General features: G+C 51.1%; 1 protein-coding gene across 3 annotated transcripts; it reads right to left on the reverse strand.

Annotated features, from left to right (window-relative positions):
- Window positions 1-530: 530 nt before the first annotated feature.
- Window positions 531-18378, reverse strand: AP2S1 (adaptor related protein complex 2 subunit sigma 1). 3 transcript variants are annotated; one of them, XM_030299076.1, is made up of 5 exons: window positions 18348-18378; window positions 7426-7575; window positions 1491-1604; window positions 1080-1139; window positions 531-896 (listed from the first exon to the last, which is right to left on the reverse strand). In XM_030299076.1, the coding sequence occupies exons 1-5, from the start codon at window positions 18348-18350 to the stop codon at window positions 795-797; spliced, it is 429 nt and encodes a 142-aa protein (XP_030154936.1). In that variant the 5' UTR covers window positions 18351-18378; the 3' UTR covers window positions 531-794. The 3 variants fall into 3 exon arrangements, with proteins under 3 accessions (XP_030154936.1, XP_030154935.1, XP_030154937.1); XM_030299075.1 differs by lacking the exon at window positions 18348-18378 and adding an exon at window positions 11735-11847; XM_030299077.1 differs by lacking the exon at window positions 18348-18378 and adding an exon at window positions 8960-9071.
- Window positions 18379-18807: the final 429 nt, after the last annotated feature.

Consider the following 18807-nt stretch of genomic DNA (forward strand, 5'->3'; position numbering starts at 1 on the left):
ATGAGTTCGAGCCCCACATCTGGCTCTCTGCTCTCAGCACAGAGCCCGCTTTGGATCCTCTGTCTCCCTCTCTCTCTGCCCTTTCCCCGCTCGCTCACTCTTTCTCAAAAATAAACATTAAAAAAAAAAAAAAAAAAAAAGACACTGGAGCCACCTGCCAGGGCTCAGAACAAACCCAGCTTAGCCACACTAGATATGTGACTGCGGGCGAGTCTTTTGACCTTCCCGAGCCTCAGTGATCTCACCTGGAAAGCGGGGATACTACCAGTCCCTTCCTCACGACCTTGTGAGGATTAGGGAAGGTGACGCCTGGTGCTGTTAGATGTTGGCAAGAGTATTACTATTTTAGTAGCAAGTGCTCAGTGTCTAAATCCCTCGCCCCTCCAGGTCGGGCGGGCAGGAATGCACCCGGTGCACCTGCCTCACTCAGGCCAACGGGTTAGTCAACCGACCGACCGACGACGGATGGCGGGGCGTCCCTTGGTGCCTGCGGCTTCTAGGGCGAACAGGCGAGGGCTCAGAGACACAGGCCGGGCGGGACCATGGGTTTATTGGGAGCTCCACGCGTGCACTCACAGCGTCACACGACAAGGGCACGGTTACCCGGAAGGCGCGAGGTGGCCTCCACCCACGGCTGGGCCCGGAGGCGGTGGGGTGCAGTCTCCTTCCTGGTGGCCCGGGCCCAGCGGGGGCCTTCCTCCCGGGCGGCTGAGGGAGGGCACCGGGGTGGCCCGGGCCTGGCAAGGGGGCGAGCAGGGAGCCGGGGGACCGGGGCGGGTGGGGGGCCTGCGCCCTCACTCCAGGGACTGGAGCATCAGCAGCTGCTTCAGCACCTTCGTCTGGCTGGTCTCGCGGATCTCGCCGGCCAGGAACATCTCGTCCACGACCGTGTAAACCTGAGCGGAGGGAGGTCGATGGGGCGGGGTGGCGGGGGGGGGGGGAGACCCCGGTGTGAAGGAGACCTCCCCACCCCCCAACAGGTGCTGGTCCGAACCCCTGATGACAGAGAGCCAGGAAACGGACAGGGGCAGAGGCACCGGGCGGCCCGCCCTCCTCCCTCCTCCTGACCGGAAGCCCACCTTGTAGAAATTGAACACCAGGTCCAGCTCACAGACGTTGTGGAAATACTCGTTTAAGACCTGGGGGGGGGGGAGGCAGAGATGGTAAGAGCCGGGCAGGGAGAGACACGCAGAGAAACTGAGGAAGGGGGAGGCAGGGAGGAGGAAAGACGCGGTGACAGAGACGGTCAGAGGCAGAAAGTCAAGGGCAGGGATGATCGGAGAGCGAAAGACGGCAGACAAGACAGACAGACAGGCAGAGGGAGAAAGAGGAAACTGTACGGGCAGGGAGGGGCAGAGGGAGGCCCCCCCCCACCCACCCGGTCTGGGCATCCCGAGGGGAGACCAGGGGTGGTTCCGGGGAGTCGGGCCCGGGGGCCACAGCGCCCCTACCCGCTCCCCCGCCCCCCCACCCCCCGCCTGCCCCTGCACCTCCACGAAGTTGTGGATGGCCTCCAGGTAGGCCAGGTTGTTGTCATTGACATCCACGCAGATGCAGAAGTAGAGGCCAGCGTAGCGTCGGTAAATGATCTTGAAGTTCCGGAACTGCAGGGCAGAGAGCCTGTCAGCGCCCAGCTGTGCCCAGGACCCAACGTGCTGGGCAGAGCGGAGCCAAAAAATTCCGTCCTTTATCCCATGCACGGTCCCTGAGGCCCTGCTCTGCGTCTGGCCCTGTGCCGGGGACACAGTGGTGACGGAGACAGGCCTGGCCCTCCCCTCGCGGGGCTCCCAAACCCACAGAGGTTCATCCACGGTCATCCCCAGCCTGGGGATCCAGGAGGGCTTCCTGGAGGAGGGGGCGCCTGCACTGAGGTCTGCACTGGGAGAGTAGACAAAGAGATAGATACAGGGGCACCTGGGGGGCTCGGTTAAGCATCCGACTTCGGCTCAGGTCATGATCTCGTGGTGCGTGGGTTTGAGCCCCGCATTGGGCTTTGCACGGACAGTACAGAGCCTTCCTGGGATTCTCCTTCTCCTCCTCTCTACCTCTCCCCCTTTGGCATGGTGCGCGCGCGCTCTCTCTCTCTCTCTCTCAAAGTAAATAAAATTTGTTTTAAAAAAAGAGAGAGGGGCGCCTGGGTGGCTTGGTCGGTTAAGCCTCCGACTTCGGCTCAGGTCATGATCTCGCGGTCCGTGAGTTTGAGCCCCGCATCGGGCTCCGGGGCTGACAGCTCAGAGCCTGGAGCCTGTTTCAGATTCTGTGTCTCCCTCTCTCTCTCTGCCCCTCCCCTGTTCATGCTCTGTCTCTCTCTGTCTCAAAAATAAATAAAACATTTAAAAAAATTAAAAAAAAATAAAAATAAAAAAGAGAGAGAGATAGATATAGATACAAATAGGCATCAGGGTTTGCTAAGCACAAGGTCTTTGGCCAATATCTGAAAAATCCCAGCTCTGGGTCTGGTGTTAGAATGTTTTGTCGCCACCTGGTGGAAACTACAAAACATTAGTCCCTGATTTTTATGCCTCTTTTTTTCCTCCCCCCGGGCTCATCCTTCTGTTAATTTCTATACTTTGAGTATGTTTCCTTTCCTTTTTTTTTTTTAAGTTTATTTGTTTACTTAGAGAGAGAGAGAGAGAGAGAGAGAGAGAGAGAGCGAGCCGGGGAGGGGCAGGGAGTGAGGGAGAATCCCAAGCAGGCGTGGGGCTCAATCTCAGGACCCTGACATCACGACCTGAACAGAAATCAAGAGTCGGATGCTTCACCGATTGAGCCACCCAGGCGCCCAGCATTCTTTCTTTTCTGAAAGCTCTCCGTCTCCCACTATCACCCTTCCGGCTTGTTCCTATGCCTCAGTTTTAAATTTGGAGGCTTCTCGGGGAAGCTGGGTGGCTCACTCAGTTGAGCGTCGACTCTTGATTTCAGCTCGGGTCATGATCTCAGGGTCCTGGGATCGAGCCCCAAGTCAGGCTCTGCACTGAGCGCCTGCTCGGAATTCTCTCTCTCCCTCTCCCTCTGCCCCTCCCCATGGGCACCTTGTGTGCTCTCTCTCTCTCTCTCTCTCTCTCAGGGATCCGGCCTCACACCTTCACACCTTCTCCTGCTATATACTCTCAGATGAGTCTCTTCCGGCAGGCTGGGGCAGGCCCCCTCTGAACTGCCCCCCCCCACGGGGCCCCCATCCCCACCCTGACCACTCCAGGCGTCACTGTCTGGGGGCAGGTCTGTCTCCTCACTGGACTGAGCTGGGGCTGTCACCGCCGTGTCCCCAGCACCACCCTGCACGGGAAGAAGGCCAAGCCCTAATCCCTGGAATCCGTGAATAGGTGACCTTACATGGCAAAAGAGATTGTGCAGGTGTGCTAAGGATCTTGAGACGGGAGATCTGGGATTATCCCGACGGGGCCCAGAGCAATTCCACAATGATCCTTATAAGGGAAAGAAGACGACAGGAGAGTGTGGGTGGGAGAGAGAGTTCAAGAGGCTATGCTGCCGCCTTTGAAGCTGGAGAAGGGGTCCCCCGTGCGGAGGAACACGGGCCACCTCCAGAAGTGGGGGAAAGGCAAGGAAACAGACTCTCCCCGGAGCCCGCAGAGGGAACTCAGCCCCTGCTGACCCATTGTGGACGCCCGACCTCAAGAACTGTTGAGACAATGAATCTGTGTTGTTTGGAGCCACTAAGTTTAGTAATTTGTTACCACAGGGGTGCCTGGGTGGCTCAGTCGGTTAAGTGTCCCAACTCTTGATCTCGGCTCAGGTCATGATCTCACAGTCAGTGAGTTCGAGCCGCACATCGGGCTCGGCGCTGGTGGCGTGGAGCCTGCTTGGGATTCTGTCTCTCCTTCTCACCTACCCTCCCTCACTTGTGTGCGTGCTCGCTCTCTCGCTCTCTCTCTCTCTCTCTCTCTCAAAATAAATAAATAAACCAGAAGAAAAAAGTGATTTGTTACCACAGCAAAAGGAATCTAATATAGGTGCTAAGGAATAGGCATTCATGAACAAATGAGAGGAAGAAAGTTTGGGTGGCCTGGGCCTTCTCGTTGGGTACTCATTCTTAGGTTTTCCTCTCACAAGTCCCCTCCTCCAGGAAGCCTGCCCTGATCTCAGTCTCCTGAGAGAGACAGTATTTATTGTCTCCTACCCCTGATCCTTCCCACTTCGTTGGGGAGGGACCAATTCTCTCTTTTTTTTTAAAAAAAAATTTTTTTTAACTTTTATTTATTTTTGAGACAGAGACAGAGCATGAACGGGGGAGGGGCAGAGAGAGAGGGAGACACAGAATCGGAAGCAGGCTCCAGGCTCTGAGCTGTCAGCACAGAGCCCGACGCGGGGCTCGAACTCACGGACCGCGAGATCATGACCTGAGCCGAAGTCGGCGGCTTAACCGACTGAGCCACCCAGGCGCCCCACCAATTCTCTCTTATTCCCCACTGCATTCCCTCCCCCGGGAACCCCTCCCTGACCCTCAGGCTGAGTCAGGCGCCCTCCTCCCACCCGGCTGCTCCGTCCCAGCCCTGCCCTCTCTGGGTGGTGGTGGGAGAGAGTGGGAAATAAACGCACAAAGGAACAAATGAATGAATGAATGGCCTACATCGGGAGGAACCGAAGATCTGGGCGTCAGGGCCCCTTGTGACCTTCTCGCCTGCCCAGCTGGCATCACCGACCTGCTCCCGGTCCCTCAGCACTCCGAGCAGGAGGCCCACTATGCTGGCAGCAGGGGGACGGGGCATCCGCCCCCTCCTTCCATCCTGCACCTGCTGTACCGGCTCTCGCCCCGTCGCCCCGCTCCCCGCAAGGCCCCCCATCCCGTCCTCCTCCTGGAAACCCTTTTCTCTAGGCTGCTGGGAACCCCGAATCTCCTGGCTTTCCTCTGCCTCCTCACCTCCCGCCTCTACATATGGCCTCTCTTCTCTCCTTTGTTCCCCTCTGTCGATCGTCACCCCACCCCCCAACCCCGCTAAGTCCCTCGGCCTTCCTTGCCCGCAGTGTGCAGAACCTTCCAGATCACCACATCCTGCCCAAACTCCGGTTCATCACTCCGTCCTGGATTCTCCGCTGGGGTGTGAACAGACACCTCACTCCTGGCCTTCGCCCTCAACCTGCTCTTTCCTGAGCTGGCCCACCTCCCTCCTCTGCTCAAAACCCTCCCGGAACAGCCACCGCACTCGTAAGAGCTCAAGTCTTATGAGGCCCACGAGGCCCCAGGTGATCTGTCCCTGTTATCTCTTTGACCTCATCGGCCCTCCTCCCTGCCTTACAGCACCTCAGACCCGCTAGCCTTCTTGCTATCCCAGGAATGCCCCACTAGGTTCCCGCCTCAGGGCCTTTGCTCGCTACTCCTTACTCGCTACTCCCTGGGTTGGGAGGGCTCCCTCCCTCTCAGATATCATCTCCTGCCACTTCTTCAGCCCCTTCAGGTCTTGGCTCCAATGCTACCGTTTCGAGACTTCCTCCTTAAATCCCTGACACCTGCATTCCGACCCCCGCTGTACACACGCCAGCACTTCACCTCCCACAGATGACGCTTTTGCTCCCGGGCACCTATCACCACCCGCCAGGGTCTACCTTTGTCACCAGGCTCCCTCTGACCAGAACATCAGTGCCCTCAGGGCAGGGACTTGGATCTTTCAGTTCCCGCACCCAGAACAGTGCCCGGCGGGGGCACCTGGGTGGCTCGGTTGGTTAAGCGTCCGACTTCGGCTCAGGTCATGATCTCACAGTTCGTGAGTTCGAGCCCCGCGTTGGGCTCTCTGGTGTCAGCGCAGAGCCCGCTTCAGCGCCTCTGTCTCCCCCTCTCTCAGCTTCTCCCCTGCTCTATCTCAAAAATAATAAACATAAACGTAATAATAATAATAGTAAGGAACAGTGCCCGGCATACAGTAGGCCCCCATTAAATGTGTTGAACTTACAGCCTGGCTGATGCCGTGGGAATTAAAGACACAGCCTTCCTGATTTAAAGACACCGGGCTGGTTCAGGCAGTATAGCCTGCAACTCTTGATCTCAGGGTCATGAGTTCAAGCCCCCTGTTGGGTATGGAGATTACTTAAAATGAACGAATGAATGAATGAATGAATGAACGAACGGACCTGAGACATAGCAACAAACAGCCATACAAGATCCTTGACTGGCTCTGAATAATCAGCTACGACTATTGATTGGGTATTAGAGTAAATAAGGGAGTATGATTACTTTCATCAGGTCGGCTAATGATATTGCGGTAATGTAAGGAAGCATCTTTATTTTCTGAGATAATTAGGAGTGAAAAGTCATCATCTCTGTAACTTAATTTCAAACACTACAGCAAGGGATAGTTCGCTACCTTAGTCTCTACTTGTGTGTGTGTGTTTTTCTAGAGTTTTATTTCATTTTTAAGATTTTATTTTTAAGCAATCTCTACACCCAAGGGGGGGTAAACTCACAACCCTGAGATCAAGAGTCACGTGCTCCACCGACTGAACCAGCCAGGTACCTGGGCGCCCTCATTTTTATAGTAATTTTTTTTTTCAACATTTTTATTTATTTTTGGGACAGAGAGAGACAGAGCATGAACGGGGGAGGGGCAGAGAGAGAGGGAGACACAGAATCGGAAACAGGCTCCAGGCTCCGAGCCATCAGCCCAGAGCCCGACGCGGGGCTCGAACTCACGGACCGCGAGATCGTGACCTGGCTGAAGTCGGACGCTTAACCGACTGCGCCACCCAGGCGCCCCTATAGTAATTTTTTAAAATAAGTTTCTTTTTAATGTTTATTTACCTTTGAGAGAGAGAGAGAGCAAGCGAGCACGAATGGGGGACAGGCAGAGAGAGAGGGAGATACAGAATCTGAAGCAGGCTCCAGGCTCTGAGCTGTCAGCACAGAGCCCCACGCGGGGCTCGAACCCAGGACCTCTGAGATCATGACCTGAGCCAAAGTCGGACGTTTAACCATCTGGGCCACCCCAGGCGCCCCTTTATAGGAAGTTTTAAAAAGGCACGAGAAAAAAAAAAATCCTTCAGCCAAAAGAAAAGGTAGAGCCAAAGGGTGAAATATTAATACAGATGAAATCTGGATAGTGGGTGTATGAATCTTCAATCAACTTCCTTCTCACTGTATTAATCTGTATGTTCGAAAATCTTCACAACGTGGGGACCCTGGCGCCTGGTACAGCGTGTGACTCTTGGTCTCGGGGTTGTGGGTTCGAGCCCCACGTTGGGTGTAGGGATGACTTAAAACTAAAATTTAAAGAAAAATTTTTTTCCCACAATGAAAAGTTCTTTGCAAAGAAGGAAGATCGCCAGCTCAAAGCGTGTTGAGGGAATGAACGCGGGAAGGAAAAGAGGGCCCGAGGGGTTCCTGCCTGTAGGCGTCGGGCAGGAGGCTGGGCAGGAAGGACGGGTGGAGGGAAGCAGGCGAGTGTGGTAGGCATGGGGGGGGCAGGGGAGCATCACCTCCACAAAGTTGGTGTGTTTGGCATCTCGGACAGTGACCACGGCGTGCACCTCCTCGATCAGCTTCTGTTTCTCGTCGTCATCGAACTGCATGTACCACTTGGCCAGGCGCGTCTTGCCCGCCCGGTTCTGGATGAGGATGAAGCGGATCTGGGGACAGCAGGAGAAAGCGGAAGTGAGCGTGGCGGGGAGAGAGGGCTGGTCCAGGATGCCCCGCCCCGAAGCCCCGCCCACCCCCACGGGCCACGCCTGTAGACAGGGGCCACGCCTCCTGCCGCCTGCCCTCTGGGGTCTCAACTGCTCCCCAGAGCCCGGTGGTCCCAACACCCCAAGGGAGTGACTTTTCCCACTCCCTGGCCCTGAGGCCCAGGCTCCGCTATCTTTGTCTGTTTGACCTTGGACAAAGGATCCGCCCCCTCAGCCTCAGACTCCCCACCGGCAAAGTAAGTTTCCTAAGAAGATCCATCTTGTCAGTGTTCGGTGGGATAGAGGTTTATAAGCTTAATTCAGGAGCCGGCACGTAGCATGCGCTCGGGAAATGTTTTGAGTTTCAGACTTCTGTGGTCTGAATCCGGGAGACCCCAACTCTTTTATTTTCTTTTTCCTTACCAATTTCTTAAATTTCACCCACTTAAAAGATATGTTTCTTTCTTTTGAGAGAGAGAGAGAGAGAGAGAGAGAGACAGAGCGCACACATGAGACAGAGCCCAGAGAGGAGGAGAGAGGGAATCCCAAGCAGGTTCTGCGCTGTCAGCGTGGGGCCTGACACTAGGCTGGATCTCACCAGCTAGAGATCATAGAGTCAGAACCTTAACCGACCGCGCCACCTAAAATTCACCCATTCAAGATGTATACAGTTCAAGTGGTTTTTAGTGCATTCATATGATTGGGCAAAAATCACTAGTCTCTAATTCCAGAATATTTTCATCACCCCAGAAAGAAACCCCCACCCGTGTAGCAGACACTTCCCCTCCCTCCGGCCGCTGGCAAACAAGAACCTTTCTATCTCTATAGATTTTCCTGTTCTGGACATTTCGTGTGAATAGAATCAGAAACTATGTGGCCCTTGGTTTGCCTTCTGTCCCTTGGCAGTGTTTTCAAAGCGCACCCACGTGGAGGCCTGTCCAGGCTTCACTTCTTTTCTTTTCAAAAAAAAATTTTTTTTAATGTTTATTTTTGAGAGGGAGAGACAGAGCATGAGCTGGGGAGGGTCGAGAGAGGGGGAGATGCAGAATCCGAAGCAGGCTCCAGGCTCTGAGCTGTCAACGCAGAACCCAACGACCGTGAGATCATGACCTGAGCTGAAATCAGACGCTTAACCGACTGAGCCACCCAGGCGCCCCCAGGCTTCATTTCTTTTTATGGCTGAATCGCATTCCACCGCATGGATATACCTCGTTTTGCTGACCCACCCATCCGTTGATGGGCATTTGGGTTATTTCCACTTTTGGGTGATTATGAATAAGGCCGCTATGACCATTTGCATGCAAGCTCTTATGTGCATGTGATGTTTTCATTTCTCTAGGGTATATACCTAGGGGGGGGAACCGCTGGATCTTGTGTTAATGCTGCGTCTCGCTTTCTCAGGAACTGCTGAACTGTTTTCCAAAGCATCTGCCACTTCTCAAGTCATGGAACTCCTTGGTGCCTCAGTTTATCCACCTGGAAAGGGCCTCATAAAGTGCTATGGGAAGTAAACAGTGCATGAAAAGCATCTAGACCAGCACCGTGCCTGGTTAGGATTATGCGCTGTGTCAGTTCTGATTACCATCAGCCAGCGAGGGCTAGGAAATTCGTTCTTGTGATTCTGAAAAGCCAGGTCAACCCTCATAGGGCTACTATGAAAACGTGAACAAGTTAATGCCTGAAGTGCTTAGCACAGTGCCTGTTATATGTACAGCCCTCGATACGATTAGTGATCATGGCTGAGAGGCATTTGTCCAAGTGGCTAAGAACACAGACTCTAGAGCCTGAATGAATCCTGGCACTCCTGGCTGTGTGTCCATGGGCAAGTAACTTGGCCTCTCTGGGCCTCAGTTTCTCCTTCTGTATAACGGACATAATGAGAGCACCTCCCTCATAAGATAGTCGCAAGGGTTAAGAAATGTCAGGGGCCCAGCACAGTGGCTGGAACATACTAAATGTTACACAAGTATTAGTTCTTAGTGATATTATAATTCACCATCATTTGACTTTAAGAAAACCAAGGCCCGGGGCGCCTGGGTGGCTCAGTCGGTTATGGGTCCGACTCTTGATTTCAGCTTGGGTCAGGATCCCGGGGTCGTGGAACAGAGCCCCATGCCGGGCTCCGCGCTGAGCGTCGAGCCTGCTTGGGGTTCTCTCTCTGTTCCTCTCTCTCAGCCCCTCCCCTGCTTGCACTCTGTCTCTCAAAATAAATAAATAAACATTTAAAAAAAATTTTTTTTAAATGTTTATTTAAACACACAGAGTGACAGCGGGGAAGAGGCAGAGAGAGGGAAACATAGAATCAGAAGCAGGCTCCAGGCTCCAGAGCTGTCAGCACACAGCCCGACGCAGTGCTTGAACCCATGGATTTTGAGATCATGACCTGAGCTGAAGTCGGATGCTTAACCGACTGAGCCTACCCAGGCGCCACAAATAAATAGTTAAAAAATAGTAAGAAAAGAAAAGAAAACCAAGGCCCAACTTCACCCAGCTAGGAAGCCCGCCTTTAGGCCCAGTTCTGTTTGAGACAGGCATGCGCATACCCATTTATAGATGAAGAAACTGAGGCTCAGAGAAAGAAGTCTCACAGCCACAAAGCACACCTGGGAGTCGAAAGGCTTTGCTCTGGACCCCTTTACCCTGGCTGACTCTCCGGGAGCCTCTATCCGTTCATGGGAGTCCACTCTCTTTCCTAAGCCTCACTCTCCAATAGTCCCCCCTCCCCCAACCAATCAAGACAGACAGGAACAGGATATTACACTCTCCTTCCAAGAACCCCATCTGCTGAGCCAGGGAAAACAACTTCCTAGCAGGCCAGGGGTCCCGGGTACAAAGGGAAAGGGCCTGGGCCTGGCTGGGGGGAGGCTCACTAGGCAGCCACAACCTGTGGGCAGAGCCAGAGATATATAGGGTATATGGGGGAGGAGAGCTAAAAGAGCTGAGGGAGAGTCCTGCCGCTCACCCCCAAATTCCCTCACACACCTCTTCTGTATTAGAATCTCTCCACCTCTGGGAATCTGCCCTAAGAGGTCCCTTCCCTCCTGCACCCTCACCCCTCTGATGTTCCCTCTGCATGCCCCCCAACCTTCCCTGTCTCTGAGCCCCCATCCCCTGGAGCTCTTCCGTTTTGACTTCCAATTTCTGGGTTTCGATCAATCCCCTCTTTTAGGCCTCAGAAGGCCTTTTACTGGGGACATCCCTTCTCTGACGCCAAGGCCTCCTCCCCTGTTCCAAAGGTCCGTGTTGCCTCCAAGGACCCTGTTTATGGGGCAGACTCCCTCGTTCTGACACCCACCTCCATTGATCTTGTTTTCCAGCTCCCTGCCCAAAGACCCATCCTGGGGGAGGGGAGCCAAATCCAATGCCCAGTCCTTGCTCCAAAAACTCCATTCACATCTCTCACACTTGTATGTCTATCCCTACCCAAGACCCCTCTTCTTGGAAGGACCTGTTCCATTGCCCCCCAACCGTTTCTAATACCCACTCCCTACCTCCAAGCCTTCTCCTGCTTTGCAACACACTTCCCCTGACCCCATTCCCTACAGCAGCCTACTTCCCGTCTCCAGCGCCCAGGCTCTTCCCCTTGAGATTCTCTCATTCTCTTTCTCCCTCTCTCTCGTCAGCAGTACTCCTCCCGTTTCAACAGCCCCTCTCTTCCTTCAGTGTCAGTTTCCGCCTTCTAAAGACCCCTTCTGAAGCAGTCCCAGAGGTTTCCATTCTTCTCCAATTATCCTGCCACACTCCGAGAGATCCCTCCTGTTGGGTCGCCCCCTTCCCACCTCCCATTCCTTCTCCCCACCTCCCAGGTCCCGCTTCACGAATCGCCTCCGCATTTCAACCCCCCGCCCCCGCCACCTCCAGTGTCTCCCGCACAGCCCTCTCTCCTTGGCACTCGGTCGCCAATGTCCTCTAGCTTCGAGACCCCCGGTGCGCTTCCGCGCCGAGAATCACCACCCAGTGGCCCCCTTCCCGGGCCTCCAATCGGCCCCAATCCCGAGAGCCCGCGCCCGGCCCAAACCATCGCACCGCGGCAGGGGACGCTTGTCAGCACCCAAGCGAGCCTCAAGCACCTGCACGCGGACCCACCCTGCGCCCGTCCCCAAGGTGGGCGCGCCCCCGTTACCATGGCGACCCCCGTCCGGACCCCAGCGGCCCCGGTCCCGCGGCTACTTGGCAGCTCCGGCTCCCGCAGCAGTCCGGGGTCCCAGGGCTAGAGCGGACTTCCGGCAGAAGAACGCGCCCGCCTTCTCGCGCACAGCCCACTGGGAACCGTAGTCTCAAGAATGCCTTCCCCCGGCCAGGCTGCAAGCCTGGGAAAGGGCTGGTCCCCCTTCCCAACATGCTGAGCGACTGTCCTTTTCCCACCCCACGGTACAGACCCCGAATGCATGCTGGGAGTTGCGGGTGATGGTCCCTTCCGAGGACTACAATTGCGTGACAGCCCGCAACGGGGAGTTGCATTCTGGGAAATGTAGTTCTGGTAGTCCTCCCTCCATCCCTATCCTCCCAAGGCGAGAAGGGCATGCTGGAAATAGTAGTTTTAAAGTAAGAAATTGATCTGTGGGTCTTGGGGGGCAGAAAAAAAAAAAAAAAAAAAAAAAAAAAGAAGGAGAAGAAGGAGAAAAAACTGCGCTGTGGGAACTCGAAATGTGACTCTGACCGCGCTCACCCAGTGCTTTTTTTGAAATATATTGCGGTTCCCTGTGGGAGATTGACAGTGGTTTAAGAGAATGATTTTGAGAGGACTGTGTGCAAATTCGGCCATTGCATTAACTAGCTGTGTGACTTTGGGACAACAACTTCACCTCTTAGCTCAATTTCTTCATGTGTAAACAGGAGTAATCAAGAGGTCACCTCGGCGGGGTTGTTTTACATCTTCAATAAGTTTCCGAAGCGCTTATCACAGTGTTTGATACATAGTAAGTGCTCAATAAATACTAGCTGACATCACGAATGCTCATTGTTAACGTCCACAGGATAATAGGATCTTCTTACTTCCTATCCAGAGGTACAGTTGTCTCCTTTCAGTTATCTCAAATAGGCCAAATGTTTTCCTAACTCAGCAACTTTTCCTTTGTACTTTCCTATTGCCCATAGGCCTTTCCGCATTCATCCTGAGGCTGGCTCCTTTTCTTCCTTTACCTTAAACACCACTTCCACAGACCTGTGTAGAAGACCCTGCCTGCCTACAAAGGTCCTCTTCTCCCATCACCGAAATTCTCTAGGTTTGATTTTTTTTTAAGTTTACTTATTTACTTTGACAGAAAGAGAGAGGGAAAGGGGGGAAGGGCAGAGAGAGAGAGAGAGAGAGAGAGAGAGAATCCCCAGCAGGTTCCACACTGTAGTGCACGGCCCGATGTGGGGCTCGAACGCACCAACTGCAAGATCATGGCCACTGAGCCACCCAGGTGCCCCTAGGTTTGATTTTTTTTTTAATATTTTTTTTAACGTTTATTTATTTTTGAGACAGAGAGAGACAGAGCATGAACGGGGGAGGGTCAGAGAGAGGGAGACACAGAATCCGAAACAGGCTCCAGGCTCTGAGCTGTCAGCACAGAGCCCGGCGCGGGACTTGAACTCACGGACCGCGAGATCATGACCTGAGCCAAAGTCGGCCGCTTAACCGACTGAGCCACCCAGGCACCCCTGATTTTTTTTTTTTTTAACATTTATTCATTTTTGAGAGACAGATTACAAGCAGGGGTGCATTAGAGAGAGAGGGAGACACAGAATCCGAAGCAGGCTCCAGGCTCTGAGCTGTCAGCACAGAGCCCCACGTGGGGCTCAAACTCAGGAGCCGTGAGATCGTGACCTGAGCGGAAGCCAGACGCTTAACCGACTGAGACACCCAGGCACCCCTAAGATTTTATATTTAAGTAATCTCCAAACCCACCCTGTGGCTCGAACTCATAACCCCAAGATCAAGCATCGCGTGTTCCACCAACTGAGCCGGCCAGGTGCCCCTCTAGGTTTCTGTTTTGTTTTGTTTTGTTTTGTTTTAATGTTTATTTATTTATTCCAGAGATAGAGAGAGGGAGAGAGCAGTGGAGGGGGACTGAGAAAGAGAGGGTGTGAGAGAGAATCCCAAGTAGTCTCCGTGCTCTTCTCATGGAGCCCGACAAGGGACTCGATCCCACTAACCATGAGATCAGGACCTGAGCCAAAATCAAGAGTCTGACGCTCAACCAATTGAGCCACCCTGGTGCCCCAAGTTTCATTTCTTATAGAATCAGTGGGGAGACCCTCTGACTCCCTGAACTCAGAACTGACCTCCTAAGCTCAGCAAGCTCCCAGAGCTTCCGCCTACCTGTCAAATTCATCTTTTGGAAATTAACTAATGAGTTGCTGGACTGGGGAAAGAAACATTTGTGGGTGAGATGCCTGTGCGGATGAATCAGAAAGTGCTCAACAGTGACCTCAGTTTCATTGTAATGTTAAAATCCCCCCCTCTGAATATTCGTCACAAGCCCTCATAAGAGGAGCCTGAGTACCGTGGTTCTGGGAGTCCCTGATCTGTCCCTCCCCCCCCATCCCCGCTCTGTCTCTCAAAAAGAAATTAAAATATTTAAAAAAAAAAACACATATCATAGAACAATGTAAATTCAAAACGTGGTATTAGCAGAAGCACCAACACATTGGCACGAAAAGGTTAGGGATCATTTCTATCTGGTGCACTGCTGTATCTCTAGGAAGGTTGGGATTGAGAGAAGGTAAGCAAGGTGCCCAGGATATAAAATTAAAGAGGCACTCTTGAGTGCCTGGGTGGCTCAGTCAGTTAAGCGTCCGGCTCTCCATTTCAGCGGAGGTAATGGTCTCTCGGGTTCTTGAGTTCGAGCCCCACGTGGGGCTCTGCACTGGCAGCGCGGAGCCTGCCTGGGATTCTCCGTCTCCCTCTCTCTCTGCCCCTCCCCTGTTCGCACTCTCTCTCAAAAATAAATAAATAAAATAAATAAATAAATAAATAAATAAATAAAACCTTAAAAAAAAAAAGGCACTCACTCTTAGGTGATGACCCTGCCCTTGCAAGAGTCTGAAAGTCAGCACCTACTTGAGGTTTGTTCCCTGGACACCTTGCCTGGCTCACCTTAGTCCCAGCCTTGACGTCTAGCGCTTAGCTCAGTGCCTGGCATGAGTCCGGTGTTCCAAAAACATTTGCTGGATGAATGAGTGAGTGAATGAATGAATGAATGAATGAACAGTTATCAAGAAAAACACACTGTCCCCACTCTGACGACATTCACGGGTCGGGCAGGGGAAAAAGGACATTGTATCCATGAATTTTAAAATCACCTAGGAGGGGGCGCCTGGGTGGCGCAGTCGGTTAAGCGTCCGACTTCGGCCGGGTCACGATGTCGCGGTCCGCGAGTTCGAGCCCCGAGTCGGGCTCTGGGCTGACGGCTCGGAGCCTGGAGCCGGTTTCCGATTCTGTGTCTCCCTCTCTCTCTGCCCCTCCCCCGTTCATGCTCTGTCTCTCTCTGTCCCAAAAATAAATAAACGTTGAAAAAAAATTAAAAAAAAATCACCTAGGAAACAGTAAATATTATTTTATCTCACGCAGTTTCTGTGGGTCAGGAGTTCGGGAGTTCAGCTGCATGATCCTGGCCTGGGGTCCCTCGTGCGGTTTGCAGGGGAACAGATTCTGTCTGTGCCTTCAGGAATCTCATGCCTGGGCGGTTTGGAGTCTAAAGGCGATATTCCAGAGACACGGCAAGAAAGGGCAATCCTAACACTTCCACTCTCGTATGGATTTTGAAATGATCCTTCCCTTTGCAAGATCATGACAGTATGCTTGCCCTGGGGAAAAACTGGAAAGAGTCAAAGTATGCATCGTGAGGGGAAAAGTCAGTTAGTTTATGTGCAGCTACATAACAAAATATTAGACAGTAGTTAAGTTGACAGAGGGGCGCCTGGGTGGCTCAGTCGGTTGTGTATCAGACGCTTGAGTTCAGCTCGGGTCATGATCCCAGGGTCATGGGATTGAGCCCCACGTGGGGCTCTGCCTTGAGTTGGAGTCTGCTTAAGATTCTCTCTGTCTCTCCCTCTCCCTCTCCAATTAAAAAAAGAGAAAAAAGAAAAAAAAGGAACGAGAGAAACGTGTATGCATTGACCCGTTGTTGGAGACACAAAGGATGTTGTGGAGAGATATCGCCACAGTGTACCATTTGATCTTAAATTCATTGTGCCAGCTTTGTGTGTAGAAAATTTTCATGTCTACAAAAAAAAGTGGTAAAATTAGGACAACGAACTCCAGTGTTTACTCGCCTAGATCCATGATTAGCTGACATCGTGCCCCATTTACTCTATGTACGTATGTATTGGAGCGATTCAAAAAAAATGTTTTTAATGTTTATTTAGTTTCGAGAGACAGAGAGAGACAAAGCGTGAGCAGGGGAGGGGCAGGGAGAGAGAGACGGAGACACAGGCTCCAGGCTTTTATCTTATTTTTCCTTCTTTCCCCTATGTTCAGCTGTTGTGTTTCTTAAATTCCTTATTTTATTTTATTTTATTTTATTTTATTTTATTTTAGAGAGAAAGAGAGTGAACGGGGTGGGGCAGGGGAAGAAGGAGGGAGAATCTTACGCAGGCTTCTCCCTCAATGTGGAATCCAAGGCGGGGCTCGATCCCACCACCAAGAGATCATGACCTGAGCCCAAATCAAGAGTCAGAAGCTTAAATGACTGAGCCATCCAGGCACCCCAAGACATGAACAGTTTGAAGAGTCCACTTCAGTTATATTGCAAAACGTCCCTTAATTTGGGTTTGTCTGATGTTTCCTCATGATGAGATCCAGGTTTGACATTTTGGGGCAGAAATATGACAGGAATGATCCTGTTTCTTCTCAGAGTATCCCATGAGGGGCGTGTGTTGCTAGTTTGTCTCATCTGAGTTTGATCTTTTGGTGAGTTTGGTCACTGGGCTAAGGTAATGTCTGCCACCATTTGTTTTTTTTTTAATAGGCTCCACGCCCAACATGGGGCTTGAACTCATGATCCTGAGATCATCTGAGCTGAGATCAAGAGTCAGACGCTTAACCCACTGAACCACCCAGGCGCCCCCACATTTTTCTTCTTAAAAGTTATTTGATATATCTGATACCAAACACATAAGCAACACAAGAAGAAAAAAAAAAGCTGAGCATCAAAATTAAAAACTTTTGTGCACCAAAAGACCCTGTCAAGACAGTGAAAAGACAACCCATAGAATGGAAGAAAATATTTGCAAAGCCCCTATCTGGTAAGAGACTGATATCCAGAGTAATGTCTCCAAAGAAGAGAGACAAATGGCAAATAATCATAGGAAAATATGCTCAACATCACTAGTCTTCAGGGAAATGCAAATGGAAACCACAGCGAGATACCACCTCACAACCATTAGGATGGCTATTATCAAAAACAAAAGAAAACCACCGCCACCAAAACAATAATGACAAGGGTTGGCAAGGATGTGGGAAAACTGGAACCCTCGCACATTGCGAATGTAAAATCGTGCAGGCCCTGCGGGAAACAGTTTTGCAGTTCCACAAAAAAGTTAAATGTAGAATTACTACGTGAAACGGCAACTTTATGTCTAAGTAGATATTCCAAATGACTGAAAAGGGGGTTCAAATACCTGTGCATCAATGGTCCTAGCAACACAATTCACAATAGCCCCAAATCCAAATGTCCAGTAACAGCTGAATAGATAAACAAGATGTAATATATACACTGAAACATTACTCAACCTTAAAAAGGAATGAAATCCTGACACACGCCCCCAACCAACGTGGAGGAAACTTGAAACCATCATGCTGGGTGAAATAAACCAGACACAAATGGACAAATGTGTGGTTTCATTTACATGAGGTACCTAGAACAGGCAAATTTATAGGGACAGAAAGTAGTTCTCTCTCTTTCTTTTAGCAGGCTTCATGCCCAGCACAGAGCCAGCCCTTGATCTCATGGCCCTGAGCTTAAGACCTGAGCTGAGATCAAGAGTTTGGACGCTTAACTGACAGAGCCACCCAAGCACCCCTGTTCCAGGTATTTTTCTAAGCGATTCGCTTATTGAAACCCCCAAAGAACCCCGTGCAGTAGGTATTGCTATTATCAAGTCCATTTTAAAGATGAGGAAATTGAGGTACAGAGAAGTTGAGTAACTTGCCCAATGTCAATGTCACACAGCTAGTGTAAATGGTGGGGTTGAGATTCTAGTCCAGGCATTCCAGCTCCAGAGTCAATGCCTCAAGCCACTATACTATGCTGCGTTCGTGTAAGCGTATAGAGAGATCTGGGGGAAAACAAAACAAAACAAAACAAACACATTTCTGGAGAGGTAAGTGGGATGGGCTTAGATTCTCCATGGAAACTGAATTTTATCTAGAGGTTTTTAAAAAAATATTTCTTGGGGCGCCTGGGTGGCGCAGTCGGTTAAGCGTCCGACTTCAGCCAGGTCACGATCTCGCGGTCCGTGAGTTCGAGCCCCGCGTCGGGCTCTGGGCTGATGGCTCAGAGCCTGGAGCCTGCTTCCGATTCTGTGTCTCCCTCTCTCTCTGCCCCTCCCCCGTTCATGCTCTGTCTCTCTCTGTCCCAAAAATAAATAAACGTTGAAAAAAAAAATTAAAAAAAAAAAATATTTCTTTATTTTTAAGGGGGGGGGGGAGGAGGGGAGTGCAGAGAAAAGGAGACACAGAATACAAAGCAGGCTCTGGGCTCTGAGTCATCCACACAGAGCCTGAGGCAGGTCTTGAACTCATGAACCATGAGATCAGACTTGAGCTGAAGTCTGAAGTTCACCTAACGGAGCCACCCAGGCAGGTGCCCCTAATCTAGAGTATTTTAATTTTTTTTGCAAGGACAAGAAATTCATGTAGTATTGCATAATTTTAAATAATTAAAGAAAATAATATATAACAGCGGGCAATATAATATATATATTATATAACATATAACATATATTATATAACATATTATGTAACATACAATATATTATATAACATTTAATATATATTATATAACATAACATACATTATATAACATATAATATATATTATATAACATATGTTTTGCCCATATAATATATATTATATAACATATGTTTTGCCCATATATATAACATATATATAATATATAACTATGGGCAAAATATTTGAACAGCACTTCACCAAAAATGCTATTCAAATGGACTTTATACCTATGAAAAGACGCCCAACCTCATAAA

The sequence above is a fragment of the Lynx canadensis genome, chromosome E2 (assembly GCF_007474595.2).
Source record: "Lynx canadensis isolate LIC74 chromosome E2, mLynCan4.pri.v2, whole genome shotgun sequence".
Taxonomy (NCBI): Eukaryota; Metazoa; Chordata; class Mammalia; order Carnivora; family Felidae; genus Lynx; species Lynx canadensis.

Bases quoted from the DNA above. Each gene is read 5' to 3' on its own strand.
- AP2S1 (XM_030299076.1), bottom strand. The intron at 1,140-1,490 runs GTGCAGGGGCAG...CCCCCCCCCCAG, and splicing joins CCATCCACAACTTCGTGGAG to GTCTTAAACGAGTATTTCCA. The intron at 897-1,079 runs GTGGGCTTCCGG...CCCTCCGCTCAG, and splicing joins TGGTGTTCAATTTCTACAAG to GTTTACACGGTCGTGGACGA.